Genomic DNA, 14284 nt, shown 5'->3' on the forward strand with positions numbered 1-14284 from the left:
CAATGTGATAACGTGGCAGCGACTGGCGCCCGCAAACAGGGATTGCAGGACTATTGTGGCTCTGGCAGTAACGTGAACTCCATGAGGCAGCTTTCCTAGGTCTCAAGCAGGCTGCTGAATGGAGTCATTTATGGTGCTTTGCGGGCGGGTGGGGATGTAGGCAGGGGTCACATCTTATCCCGGATGCCACCCACCAGCTAATGGTAAGCAGCATTCGCCGCAGCTAGGGAGAGATTTCCACGCTGGTGAAAGGACTGAATGCTGTTAATCCCAACCCAGTTTCAGCCAATGTTAGAAAAATGATACACACACAATAGTATGGTTTAGGTTACAATTAATAGTATTTAATACCATTACATTATTTAAATATTCACACCATCACAAAATGATAGTGACATCTCCTGTTAGTCAACAATATATTGAATCATTGTCTAACTTTAGAAATAAATCACGTTATTTATTGCAAATGAAAAATCTACAAAATGCACAGAATTATTTAACATCCATTATTGACCAGTGCAAATAGCAGACGGCGAGGTTAAAAAAGTTCAACTGAAAATTGCATTGTTAGTTTGCTAGTGTCGGAGGTGCAACAAACCCGAGGATCCATTGGTTTTTACAACGGCTGTGCAATGTTGCGGAGTTGCTGAGAATGGCCCTTTAATCGTCTGGTTATACTTGGGCCCAGCCTGTCTTATCCCCAGTACTTTGCTCCCTGTAGAACGTGCCACCCTCTGACTGAGGGCAGTCAGCAACCTTCACCAAGCACCCAGTAAAACAGGGGCTTAGCCATGCGTGCCACATGCCAACACATTCCCACCCCCCCAGGATTGCCGTGGCTCAATCCTTCCCGAGGTGAGGACCTCATCTAGTGCCGACTGGTCGTACCCTCATTGTGTGGCCAATGCAGTACCACCTGCACCAGCCAGACATCCGACTTGGGGGCGATGTTCCCCGCAAGTTATTTTTGGGCCGTGTGCCCCTTTTAACGGGCTGCGTGACCCATTCAAAAGTCCGCGCATGCGCAGTTTTTCCAATTGAAGAGCGGGGTCTCTGGAGCGCCACGCTGCTTAAAGGGAACATTGCTTGGGGACCCCTCAAAGGCCCACTATCGGGAGCCGACGGTTGCCTCTTGTTTGTAACTATCTGCAATGGCCTCACTTCAGACTGGCACTGCATGAGCAATAATCAAACAGGATCCTTTTAGTAACACTGAAATGTTGGACCATCCGAACGCTAGTCTATTGATTGGATACGACAGTCCATATTTATATAACTGGCTCCAAGAAGGCAAGTACAGGCTGGGTAAATCAGCCTCATCAACGAAGCTGTGGCTAATTCTCAATAGCAAAAGCAATTCCTCAGCAATGATTAAAATGTCGCTCTTGTATTTTCCCCGTCGGCACCCGAAGAAATGGCAGCGAGTCACTCCCAGATTCCCCCCAGGAGTAACTCGTGAAGCACAGTACAGGGACTGTCCTCTGTTATGCGGTGACCTGGAGTGGTTTGGTATAGCACACACAGCAGTTACCTGGCTACTTGTGTTGTGAACGGTGCTGTTGACACCATTCACAGTGAGGCAGTGTCACAATCATCAAAGGATGGTGTGGCTGGAGGGTCGAGGTAGACAGTCTCCGGGAATGGGTCCTAGTTACAGTCACAAAGCAGCTTTTAATCTTTAAGTATTGCACTCTGGTCCCGGGGAGAAGGGGTGAGGGCTGGATGATAAATGAGTTACTTCAGTCACACTTATTCTGGGCTGTTAAGAATCAGGGCAAAAGGTTAAAGGTTATCTGTAGACTACTGGTATGAACTCCAGCTGAAATCGATTCTAGCAGCAAATACGTCAGGGAAATCATCCAGGGCAGGGTGTTACAGTCCTGCCCCCTCCCACTGCCCAAACAACATGCCTTAACCCCAAACTTGAAGCAGGACCATTCCCCCAACTGTACCAAACCCCACACCAGCAATCATTCTGACATCAGAGAGTCAGGTCGAGACTACAAGCTAGCAGTTTTTTTGTAAATTCACACTCACTAGTAATTGGGTAAGGGGTTCCCCAGAATCATTTCATGTTGGACCATTGTCGGCAGCAGAGTGCGGAGCCTTTCCTTCCACCATTCTAGGTCACGTTCGAACGCGGAGGAGCCAGAGGTGGAAGGTCAGTGCCACTGAGCTACCCAGGTCCCACTCACACGCTGGTTAGATGGGCAAACTCAATAAGTTAGGTCCTACACCAGTGAATAATCTGTGTACAAGCTGTGTGGATAGGACAGGCAGTAGAATGGTGAATTGTGAATAGTACAGGCCCATTGCATCAACGCCCGGGGAGCGAGAGGGAGAGACGGGGATTGGGTTGGGGGGGTGGAGAGAGTGCGAGAGAGAGGGGTGGGAGGGAGAGGGGTGGGAGGGAGAGGGAGGGGTGGGAGGGAGAGAGGGGGGTGGGAGAGAGGGGGGTGGGAGAGAGAGAGATAAACATACAGTAACTCAGCTGCTGCTTTAAGTCAAAGAGACAAGTTGTACTGTGTGGGGAAAATCAGAGTGCAACATTAAACCTAAATTATCTCCCTTGATGCTCTCATTTTTAAGAATACTAACTAGAATTTTTGCGGTTAAATTCAGCTGGTAACAGCACTGCGTACACACAGAGCTGGAGATTGAGCTGTGTTAAAGGTATTGGGCACGGTAGCACCATCCTTGTACCTCTGATTATGGGGCAGAATATCTGGGGGGGGGGGGGTGGTGCGGGGTTCACATCAGGGTTTGAACAAAGCTGGTCATTGTAGGCAGTAATCCGTGTAACTTGTAAAAGTGAGTTTCTCTTCCCTATGTTGCCTCTGGATGAAAAGAGGCAAACACGACGAGCTCAGCCTGTGGCGCGGTGTGGCCAGCTAGCTGCGAGGGGCGAGCCCGCTCACAATCCGAGTCTCGATGACGTCTTTAAAAAGCACCGGGAGCGAGCAGCAAATGTCCCTCTGAGGGGAAAACGGATTCAAAGCAGGACATGGACTCAGCAGCTCAATTCATCCTGAGCTAACAGGAACACGGCACACAACCGCAAACTCAAACTACCGCAGTAACTTGCGCTACTTCGGTATCTGCAGCTGGTTAATACCAGCTCTTGTAAACTGGAAACACAAAAGGAATAAAGTCTCTGATGGAGAAGGGGATACAATACAATAAGCAAAACTCATTCCCAGACTGGCGCAAGAGGTGTTTTGCTATTCAACAGCATAATTTTGTAAATCCCTTTGTTTCGCTAAGTTCCGTTACTGAAGCGGGTGTTGTCGGTCAGGCTGAATGTGCGGTGCAGGGCTCGATGTGGAGTTTAAGCATCTGTGTGAGGGGGAGGTGGGGACTCCCGGGAGCTTCCGCCTGGTTTGCGGTTTCTTATACTTTTCTCTTCATCCTGCAGAGAAAGGAAAAGTTTAAAAAATATACTCTTCATTAAAGATTCCTCAAGCTATCTCACTGAGGATTGTAAATTAATATTAGACATTATACAAGAAGGGGATTTACAGAATGTAGCAGCACGAAATGTTGATGTGAGCATCGATAGTTTACAAGGTCCATGTGGGCCAGTCTTTAATACAGGCTGGGGCGGGGAAGGGGCTTATGGTTTGGTAGTTCTGGGAGGGTGACCCTGGGCTCGGGTACGAACGATGTGTTGGGGGTTGAGGGGAGACAGTAAAAACACAGCAAGTACTTTAAAGGACTTAAAGCTGGACCACAGTCTCACCACCACCCGCACCCGCCCAAACCTCCCCCATCCCCACTGTCCCACCCGCCCGAACCTCCCCCATCCCACATCCCCACTATCCCACCCGCCCGAACCTCCCCCATCCCCACTGTCCCACCCGCACCTCCCCTATCCCCCATCCCCACTGTCCCACCCGCCCGAACCTCCCCCATCCCACATCCCCACTGTCCCACCCGCCCGAACCTCCCCCATCCCCCATCCCCACTGTCCCACCCGCCCAAACCTCCCCCATCCCACATCCCCACTGTCCCACCCGCCCAAACCTCCCTCATCCCCACTGTCCCACCCGCCCGAACCTCCCCCATCCCCACTGTCCCACCCGCCCGAACCTCCCCCACCCCACATCCCCACTGTCCCACCCGCCAGGTTCCCACTGTCCCACCCATCCCATGTTCCCACTGTCCCACCTCCAACACTCCCACATCCCATGTTCCCACCTCCCATGTTCCCACTGTCCCACACTCCATGTTCCCACTGTCCCACACCCCATGTTCCCACTGTCCCACACACCCACATCCCATGTTCCCACTGTCCCACCCCCCAAACCTCCCACATTCCATGTTCCCACTGTCCCACATCCCATGTTCCCACTGTCCCACACCCCATGTTCCCACTGTCCCACACCCCATGTTCCCACTGTCCCACACCCCATGTTCCCACTGTCCCACCTCCCACATCCCATGTTCCCACTGTCCCACCTCCCACACCTCCCACATCCCATGTTCCCACTGTCCCACACTCCCATGTTTCCACTCCCCCACCTCCCACATCCCATGTTCCCACACTCCCACATCCCATGTTCCCACTGTCCCACCCCCCAAACCTCCCACATCCCATGTTCCCACTGTCCCACACCCCATGTTCCCACTGTCCCACACCCCATGTTCCCACTGTCCCACCTCCCACATCCCATGTTCCCACTGTCCCACCTCCCACATCCCATGTTCCCACTGTCCCACACTCCCATGTTTCCACTCCCCCACCTCCCACATCCCATGTTCCCACACTCCCACATCCCATGTTCCCACTGTCCCACCCCCCAAACCTCCCACATCCCATGTTCCCACTGTCCCACACCCCATGTTCCCACTGTCCCACACCCCATGTTCCCACTGTCCCACACCCCATGTTCCCACTGTCCCACACCCCATGTTCCCACTGTCCCACACCCCATGTTCCCACTGTCCCACCTCCCACATCCCATGTTCCCACTGTCCCACCTCCCCCACCTCCCACATCCCATGTTTCCACTCCCCCACCTCCCACATCCCATGTTCCCACTGTCCCACACTCCCACGTTTCCACTCCCCCACCTCCCACACCCCATGTTTCCACTGTCCCACCTCCCACATCCCATGTTCCCACTCCCCCACCTCCCACATCCCATGTTCCCACTGTCCCACACTCCCACATCCCATGTTCCCACTGTCCCACACTCCCACGTTTCCACTCCCCCACCTCCCACACCCCATGTTTCCACTGTCCCACCTCCCACATCCCATGTTCCCACTCCCCCAACACTCCTTTATCCCATCTTCCCCCAGTAATTCCAGACTCTATCCTCCCATTAAAGTTCTTGGACCTAAACACCCCTCTCCCCATTCGGCCCTGACACGTCCCCCCTCCCCCAAACAACTGCACTGTTCAGCTCCATTCACAACCCTCCGATAATGAAGAAGCTCTTGCTAGCCTTTACTATGTTAAAGGCGCTATGTTTAAATGCAAGCTGTTGTTGTTTCCAGCAGGACCTGGTTAACATTCAGACTTTGGCCGACGAGTGGCAGGTAACATTCACGCTACTTTAGTGACCACCTGAAGCAAAAGAAATCCCAGCCACCTCCGTCTGACCTTCAATGGCACCGCTATCACCGAGCTCTTCACCATCAACATCTTAGGGGTCAACTGGACGTGCCATATATATCAACACTGTGGCTACAGGAGCAGTACAGAGGCTGGGTACTCTGACAAATGGCTCACCTCCTGATCCCTCAAAGTCTCCTTATCATCTACAAGGACCAAGTCAGGGGTGTGATGGAGGACTCATCCCTTGCCTGGATGGGTGCAGCTGCAGCAACCCTCAATAAACCTGGCTCCATCTCGGATTGAGCAGTTTGCGTGTCTGGCACCGTTTCTTTTTCTTTGCCACTGGTTCCAAAGCCACCCCCTCGCCCGCACTGCGGCTCCAGTGTGTACGATCTACAGGATGCACTGCGGCAATGCACCAAGGTCACTTCACCAGCACCGCCCACCTCTGTGACCTTCAACAGCGAGAAGGAACAGAGCAGAAATGTCTTGAGAACTCCATCACCTCCAAATCACACACTATCCTGACATGGACAAATGTTGCTGTGCCTTCATTGCCAGTGATCGACCCGCTGGAATTCACTACCCAACACCACTGAGAGAGGACCTTTAGCACAGGTCTGCAGTGGTGCAAGAAGGCAGCCCACCACCACCAACTGGAGATGGGCGATAAATGCGGCCTAGTCAGCGACGACAACATCCCGAGAACAAATCAAAAAACTCCTCCTCCATCCACGCTCCCAGGTCGCAGAAACCGCCCCCCCAAAATCCCCCCGCCCCCAGAAACGCCGCCCCCCCCGAAACCCCCCTCTCCCCAGAAACCCCCCCACTCCCAGAAACCCCCCCACTCCCAGAAACCCCCTGCCCCCAGAAACCCCCCTCCCCGGAAAACCCCTGCCCCCCACTCCCAGGTTCTGGAAACCCCCCTGCCCCCCACTCCCAGGTTCTGGAAACCCCCCTGCCCCCCATTCCCAGGTTCTGGAAACCTCCCTGCCCCCCTCTCCCAGGTTCTGGAAACCCCCTGCCCCCCCTCTCCAAGGGTCTGGAAAGCCCCCTGCCTCCAGGTCCTACAACCGGGGAATATTCAGACATCCTAGTGTCATTACTGGCTGGTGCCATTCTAATGCAGACTACCTGGTATTTAAAGCTATATGCGACTGAAGATAAAAGTTCCTATTTTGGCACACCTGTGTCACTGAATTTTTTAGCCGACATTGCATTTGCCAGTACTAAATCTCATTTCCCACTTTACTCTGGGTGGTAGCACAAATAAATGAGGCCCTTGGTTTTGTATATGGAGGCTCAGATTTAAAAAGCAGGGAGGAATCACTGAACCTGCACACGGCTTGGTTAGGCCAGAGTTGGAGTGTTGTACAGTTTGTGGCTCCCATTATACGAAGGGAAAGGTTCACTGGGATGTGGGGATTACAGCTGTGAAGAGATGACAGAGAATATGGCTTTTTCATTGGAACCTATAATGAAAACAGAAGTCTTGCATTTCTATAGCACCTTCCACAACCTCAGGATGTCCCAAAGCGCTTTACAGCCAATGAAGTACTTTTTGAAGTGTAGTCACCGTTGTAATGTGGGAAACGCGGTAGCCAATTTGCGCACAGCAAGCTCCCACAAGCAGCAATATAATAATGGCCAGATAATCTGTTTCAGTGATGATTCTTGAGGGATAAATATTGGCCAGGCCACCGGGGAGAACGCCACTGATCATCTTCGAAATACTGCCGTGGAATCTTTTACGACTGCCTGAGGGCAGACGGGGTCTCGGTTTAACATCTCATCCGAAAGAGGGCTCCTCCGACAGTGCAGCACTCCCTCAGCACTGCACTGGGGTGTCAGCCTAGCTTTATGTGCTCAAGGCTCTGGAGTGGGACTCAAACCCACGACCTTCTGACTCTGACGAGAGTGCGACTAACAGAGAGGGTTGAAGGCTAATGTGACGGAGTGAGTCCACGATTACAAAGGCTTATGGATGAGGTAAATAATGAAAGATTGTTTCCACTGGGTAATGAATGGGCACAAATTGAAGATAATTACAAAAAGAATAAGGATGTTAGGAAACGATTCTTTACACAGAGAGTGGTTAGAAGGTGTAATTCTCTGTCATAAACCGTTGTTGAAGCAGAGTCCGTTTAAATCAGTCAGTTGCTTAAGGGGGGAATTGAATGATATGGGGAATGGCTCACTGTGGAGAAAACACACCTGCAGCCTCGATAGGCCGAATGGCCTGTTGCTGCTGTACCAGAACATTCGAGGATTTTAGATCACAGGGACTACCACTTTATGTAGCACCCGAGGGGATCATCAAACAGGATCGGCCCCTTCTGGGAATCAACAGAATTTTACAGCCCAGGAGCCCTTTAGCCCACCCTGCCTCAATCTGACCACTCAGCCCCATTCTATCTACAATCCCATCCAACTGCTCCTCCTCCACTGTCCTTTTATTCCCACTACTGAAAACGGAGCCATTTCGCATCTCCGCCAATCCTGCATAAGATCTCAGTCTTTGTCTCGAATCAGCTCCGCCTCCTCTGTTCATAAAATCCTTTATTTCCTTTAATGCTCCTGCCAGTCTTTCTCCATAACACTTCCAGGTCTAGAAATTCGGTAGCGCCCCATTTGGGGCGCAAGTCTCGCCAGGGCACCGGAAATACCGCCCCGGAAGGAGTTGCGAGTGCCAGCCGGATATTCAGTTTGAGCGCCCCGAACGGAAGCGCGGCGCTACTCGAGGCGCCACGCATCCGTCTTGGGGCGCTGCAACTGAAGTTCGCAGCGCAACGTGCCGCAGCGTGCCTTCCTCCCCTTCTTAAAGGGGAGGGGCCTGCTGCAGCGTGATCTAAGATCGTGAGTGCTGGCAAAAGAGCCCGGGGGGGGGGGGCTCAGCAGGCCGGGGACGGCTGCGCGAAGAGGTGCTGGCAGGCGGCCAGCAAAAAAATTGGCCACCCCGCACCTCAGCGCCTCTACTGCCGCAGGTAGGCCCCCCTGAACCGGTCGCAAATTGCGACCGCCGTTACATCAGGGGGCGCTACCAAATTTCGCAATCGGGGCGGTAGCGGGGTGGTGCGCACACCGATGACATCATCGGTGGTGGCGCAGCGCTAACGGCTAATGCCGCCATTAGCGCCCTGCTAAATTTCGCGGGAGGCGTGGCCAGTGGCGCTAAACCCACTAAGTGCCCTCTTTGGGCGCTAACTGGTGGCGCAGCCCACCGAATTTCTAGGCTTTATATTTTATGTACTATGCTTCCTTTTCTTTCACATTATCACTAGCCAGGCATTTACCACCATCATCTTACTGTTCCAACACTGACCAGCATACAGCACCGTGTAGCAGAGTATTCCCTGCTCTTTAATCTATCTTCTAGTTCCTGAACCTTGATTCCGATGTTTTTAACATGAACTATGATTTCTGGCTGCTCCCCTCACTCTCCAAAGCCATTTCCACTCGCTCTGTTGCATCTTACACTCTGGCACCTGGGGGGCAGCACACCATTTAGAACTCTCGCTGCACACTTCATTCCGCAGTGTACAGCCGGTGAGCCAGCTTTTAAGTTGAAATAACTGCGCATGCGCGGAATTTTGAAGGGGCCACGTGGCCCAAAATAAAACTGACGGGGAACACCGGTTGCAGCTATAGCAGTCTCTGTCTAATCCCCCCATAGAATCCCCCATCACGACTGCCTTTCTGCACATTCGGACCACGGAGGCTCCGACACTGCCAATGGATGCCATCCCGGGTTGCTGCCACTGTCCGCCTGTCTGCCAACTGAGAACTCTCGGGCGATCCCTGCACTGCCTGTGGACTCCCCTTCCTACACTGATGGTGAGCACCCACCTACAATCATAGAATGGTTACAGCACAGGAGGAGGCCATTCGGCCCATCGAGCCCATGCCAGCTCTCTGCAAAGCACTTCAGCTCGTCCCACTGTCCCGCCCTTTACCCGTAGCCCTGCAATTATTTTCCCTTCAGGCATTTATCCAATTCCCTTTTGAAAGCCACGATTGAATCTGCCTCCACCACCCTTTCAGGCAGTGCATTCCAGATCCTAACCACTCGCTGCGTAAAAGTTTTTCCTCATGTTGCCTTTGGATCTTCTGCCAATCAGTTTGAATCTGTGTCCTCTGGTTCTTGACCCTTCCACCAATGGGAACAGTTTCTCGATCTATTCTGTTCAGACCCCTCATGATTTTGAACAGCTCTATCAAATCTCCTCTCAACATTCTCTACTCCAAGGAGAACAACCCCAGCTTCTCCAGTCTATCCACGTAACTGAAGTTCCTCATCCCTGGAACCATTCTTGTAAATCTTTTCTGCACCCTCTCCAAGGCCATCACATCCTTCCCAAGTGCGGTGCCCACAATTGGACACAATATTCCAGTTGAGGCCGAACCAGTGTTTTATAAAGGTTCATCATAACTTCCTTGCTTTTGTACTCTATGCCTCTATTTATGAAGCCCAGCTTTTATAACTGCTTTCTCAACCTGCCCTGCCACCTTCAATGATTTGTGCACATATATCCCCAGGTCTCTCTGTTCGTGCACCACCCCCAGGATTGTACCCTTTAGTTTATATTGCCTCTGCTCGTTCTTCCTACCAAAATGTATCACACTGCACTTTTCTGCGTTAAATTTCATCTGCCATATGTCCGCCCATTTCACCAGCCTGTCTATGTCCTCTTGAAGTCTATCACTATCCTCCTCACTGTTCACTATACTTCCAAGTTTTGTGTCATCCACAAATTTTGAAATTGTGCCCTGTACACCCAAGTCCAAGTCATTAATACATATCAAGAAAAGCAGTGGTCCTAGTACTGACCCCTGGGGAACACCACTGTATACCTTCCTCCAGTCCGAAAAACAACCGTTCACCACTACTCTCTGTTTCCTGTCACTTAGCCAATTCCGTATCCATGCTGCCACTGTCCCTTTTATTCTATGGGCTTCAACTTTGCTGGCAAGCCTATTATGTGGCACTTTATCAAACGCCTTTTGGAAGTCCATGTACCCTCATCAACCCTCTGTTACCTCATCAAAAAATCCAATCAAGTTTGTTAAACACGATTTGCCGTTAACAAATCCGTGCTGGCTTCCCTTAATTAATCCACACTTGTCCAAGTGACTGTTAATTGTGTCCCGGATTATTGTTTCTAAAAGCTTCCTCACTACTGAGGTTAAACTGACTGGCCTGTAGTTGCTGGGTTTATCTTTACACCCTTTTTTGAACAAGGGTGTAACATTTGCAATTTTCCAATCCCCTGGCACCAGCCCCGTATCTAAGGAGGATTGAAGATTATGGCCAGTACCTCTGCAATTTCCACCTTTACTTCCCTCAGCATCCTAGGATGCATTTACTGCTCCTGGTGACTTATCTACCTTAAGTACAGCCAGCCTCTCTAATACCTCTCCTATCAATTTTTATCCCATCCAATATCTCAACTTCCTCCTCTTTCACTATGACTTTGGCAGCATCCTCTTCCTTGGTGAAGACAAATGCAAAGTACTCATTTAGTATCTCAGCCATACCCTCTGCCTCCATGCGTAGGTCTCCTTTTTGGTCCCTAATTGGCCCCACCCCTGCTGTTAATACCCGTTTACTATTTATATGCCTATAGAAGACTTTTGGATTCCCTTTTATGTTAGCTGCCAGTCTATTCTCATTCTCCCTCTTATTTCCTTTCTCACTTCCTCTCTGAACTTTCTGTATTCAGCCTGGTTCTCACCTGTATTCTCAACCTGACATCTGTCATACATCCCTTTTTTCTGCTTTATCTTACTCTATCTTTTTCATCATCCAGGGAGCCCTGACTTTAGTTGCCCTACCTTTTCCCCTCACGGGAATGTGCCTCGACTGTACCCGAACCATCTCCACTTTAAAGGCAGCCCATTGTTCGATTACAGTTTTGCCTGCCAACCTTTAATTTACCCGGGCCAGATCCATTTTCAACCCAATGAAATTGGCCCTCCTCCAATTAAGTATTTTGACTCTAGATTGCTCTTTGTCCTTTTCCATAGCTAACCTAAACCTTATGATACTATAATCACTGTTCCCTAAATGTTCCCCTACTGAAACCTGACCCACCTCCCTCCCTCACTAACACGCTCTACTTGTGGAGTCAGCACCTCCTGGAATCTTTCCAAGTCCATGCAGGGTGTCTCTTGAGCTTTTGCTATTCAGGTCCTCGTCAAGGCTAGTTTTCTGAACGGTTGCCAGTATTTCACCCGTTACTGCTGTTGGGTTAACGTCTGGTCGTTGCCTGGGTTCGATCTGTTCCCCGTTTAAAATACAGACTGTTTCCAGTGCCCCATGAACCCTTCCTGACTGTAGCCTGACCCCAAATCTCCAACTGCACCTCGAGATACAAGTTTCTCCTCCTCACCCATTCAAAATCCTCGGGGATATTCGCTGCACTAAATAACTGGAGAGCATCTCAATACTAAAAGGAAAATCATTAACAAATTCTACCGCTTCCCCGCCACCTTCAGTTACTCCTATTTTAACATTTACCATTCTAACTGCCTTCCTAACCTATCATTTACTGCCAGAATGCTGAACGAATTGTACTTGATATCTTGTACTATATTCACCTCCAGGCTCTCGCACATTTCCCAGTTAACATTTTCCCTCCCGCGCCCCTATTGACTTTGTAGAAGTTGTTCTGCTTTCTTCGCCCCATTTTAATTTCCACTCTCATTCAGTTAATCCTAGAAATGACAGCACAGATGGAAACCATTCGGCCCATCTCCTCTGTGCTAGCTCTTCAACTGGAGCTGTCTACTCTAACCCCATTGCCCCGCCCCTTCCCCGTATCCTTTTAGTTTCCTACTTTTCAAATACTGATCCAATTCCCTTTAAAATGATGTTACGGTCTCTGCCTCAGGAGACCCTTGTGGTAACGTATTTCCTGTTCTAACAGTCCTTAGCGTGAAAACAGTTCTTCTAACTTCCCCCTTTGCTTTGTGGCGATGATCCTCAGTCCGTGTTAACATAAGGAATAGGAGCAGGAGTCGGCCATTTGGCCCTTCGAGCCTGCTCCGCCATTCAATGAGATCGTGGCTGGTCTTCTGCCTCAGCTCCATTCACCGGCCCTATCGCCATATCCCTTGATGTCCTTACTAGTCAGAAATCTATCGACTTCTGCTTTAAATATGACTGAGCCTCCGCAGCCCTCTGGGGTAGAGAATTCCAAAGATTCACCACCCTCTGTGTGAAGAAATTTCTTCTCATCTCAGTCCTGAATGTATTTATCCTGAGGCTGTGGCTCCTGGTTCTAGACTCCCCAGCCAAGGGAAACATTCTCCCAGCATCCACCCTATCAAGCCCTGTAATAATTTTGTATGCTTCAATGAGATCCCCTCTCATTCTTCTGAATTCAAGAGAATACAGGCCTAGTTTACTCAATCTCTTCTCATATGACAGTCCCGCCATCCCAGGAATCAATCTCGTGAACCTTCCCTCTATGGCAAGTATATCCTTCCCTAGGTAAGACCACCAAAATTGTACACAGAACTCCAGGTGTGGTCTCACCAATGCCCTATATAATTGGAAATAACAACAGAAAATGCTGGAAAAATCAGCAGGCCAGGCAACATCCGTGGAGAGAAAATAGAGTCAACGTTTCGGGTCAAACCCTTTGTCAAGACTGAAGGCCAGGCTAGGAGAGAACAAAAGAGAAGTGAAGAGACATTTCTCTCCACGGATGTTGCCTGGCCTGCTGAGTTTTTCCAGCATTTTCTGTTATTTCAGATTTCCAACATCCGCAGTATTTTGCTATCGTACCTATATAATTGGAGCAAGACTTCTTTACTCCTGTACTCAAATCCTCTTGTAATGAAGGTCAGCATACCATTTGCCTTCCTAATGGCTTGCTGAACCTACACATTCACTTTCAGTGACATGTACAAGGACACCCAGGTCCCTTTGAGCATCTGCTTTCCCCAATCTTTCACCATTTAGGAAATACCCTGCCTTTCTGTTTTTTCTACCAAAGTGGATAACTTCACATTTATCCACATTATATTCCATCTGCCATGTTCTCACCCACTCACTAAGCCTGTCGAGATCCCCTTGAAGCCTCTTCACAACTGACACCTAGCTTTGTTCCTTGGGATTGTTCGATTAGTTTACACTCATTCCTCTATATACTTTTTAGCTGAACCAAATGAATTTCTCGGTAATATGTCCCACCTAATGTCTTAGCTTCTTCCTCAGGTTGGATGGTAGCATGAGCTTTGCGCTCTGGGGCATTCTGATATAAATGTAACTATCCACAGTATGCTGTGTACAGAAGGGGGGGGGGGGGGGGGGGTTTCACCCTTAGCCTGGTGATGAAAGCTCGTTATTAGTGATACATCAGCAATAACAGACTTATCTGCAAATGGCACTGATGAAGTAATTGTTTTGCTCGTTTGCAAGCTCTAAAAAAGACCAGCCACAGCACCAGTGCTGTCTCGATGCTTGTCTGTGCAACAGAGGGAAGCAAGCTAAACACTGATTGAAACTGTTAACTGACCCTAACTAATACTGATAAACATGATATCTCAGGATATATCAGTGTAACATCAATTCTACAAGATAAAATCACTGAAAGAGCGTGTGTCTTATACACCGCACCTCATTATTTTCTCCGGATGCCCAGAATACCCTTTTATAGGCAAATGTGTCTGCCAAATAGTGCACAGCAAGCAACAACCCAACTCCTGCTCTGCAGG

General features: G+C 49.9%; 1 protein-coding gene across 21 annotated transcripts in view; it reads right to left on the reverse strand.

The window, feature by feature from the left end:
- Nucleotides 1-322: 322 nt before the first annotated feature.
- pnpla6 (patatin-like phospholipase domain containing 6) overlaps nucleotides 323-14284 on the reverse strand; it is a 194259-nt gene continuing 180297 nt past the window's right edge. For 20 of the 21 annotated variants that reach the window (XM_085971499.1, XM_085971497.1, XM_085971492.1 and 17 more), the window contains one exon: nucleotides 323-3409. In XM_085971499.1, coding sequence (XP_085827625.1) covers nucleotides 3329-3409 — 81 coding nt within the window. In that variant the 3' untranslated portion in view covers nucleotides 323-3328. The remainder of the gene's footprint in view (nucleotides 3410-14284) is intronic. The other variant, XR_015074306.1, reaches the window with a different exon arrangement.

The sequence above is a fragment of the Somniosus microcephalus genome, chromosome 31 (genome assembly GCF_052327205.1).
Source record: "Somniosus microcephalus isolate GS21.2 chromosome 31, FLI_Smic_1.0, whole genome shotgun sequence".
Taxonomy (NCBI): domain Eukaryota; kingdom Metazoa; phylum Chordata; class Chondrichthyes; order Squaliformes; family Somniosidae; genus Somniosus; species Somniosus microcephalus.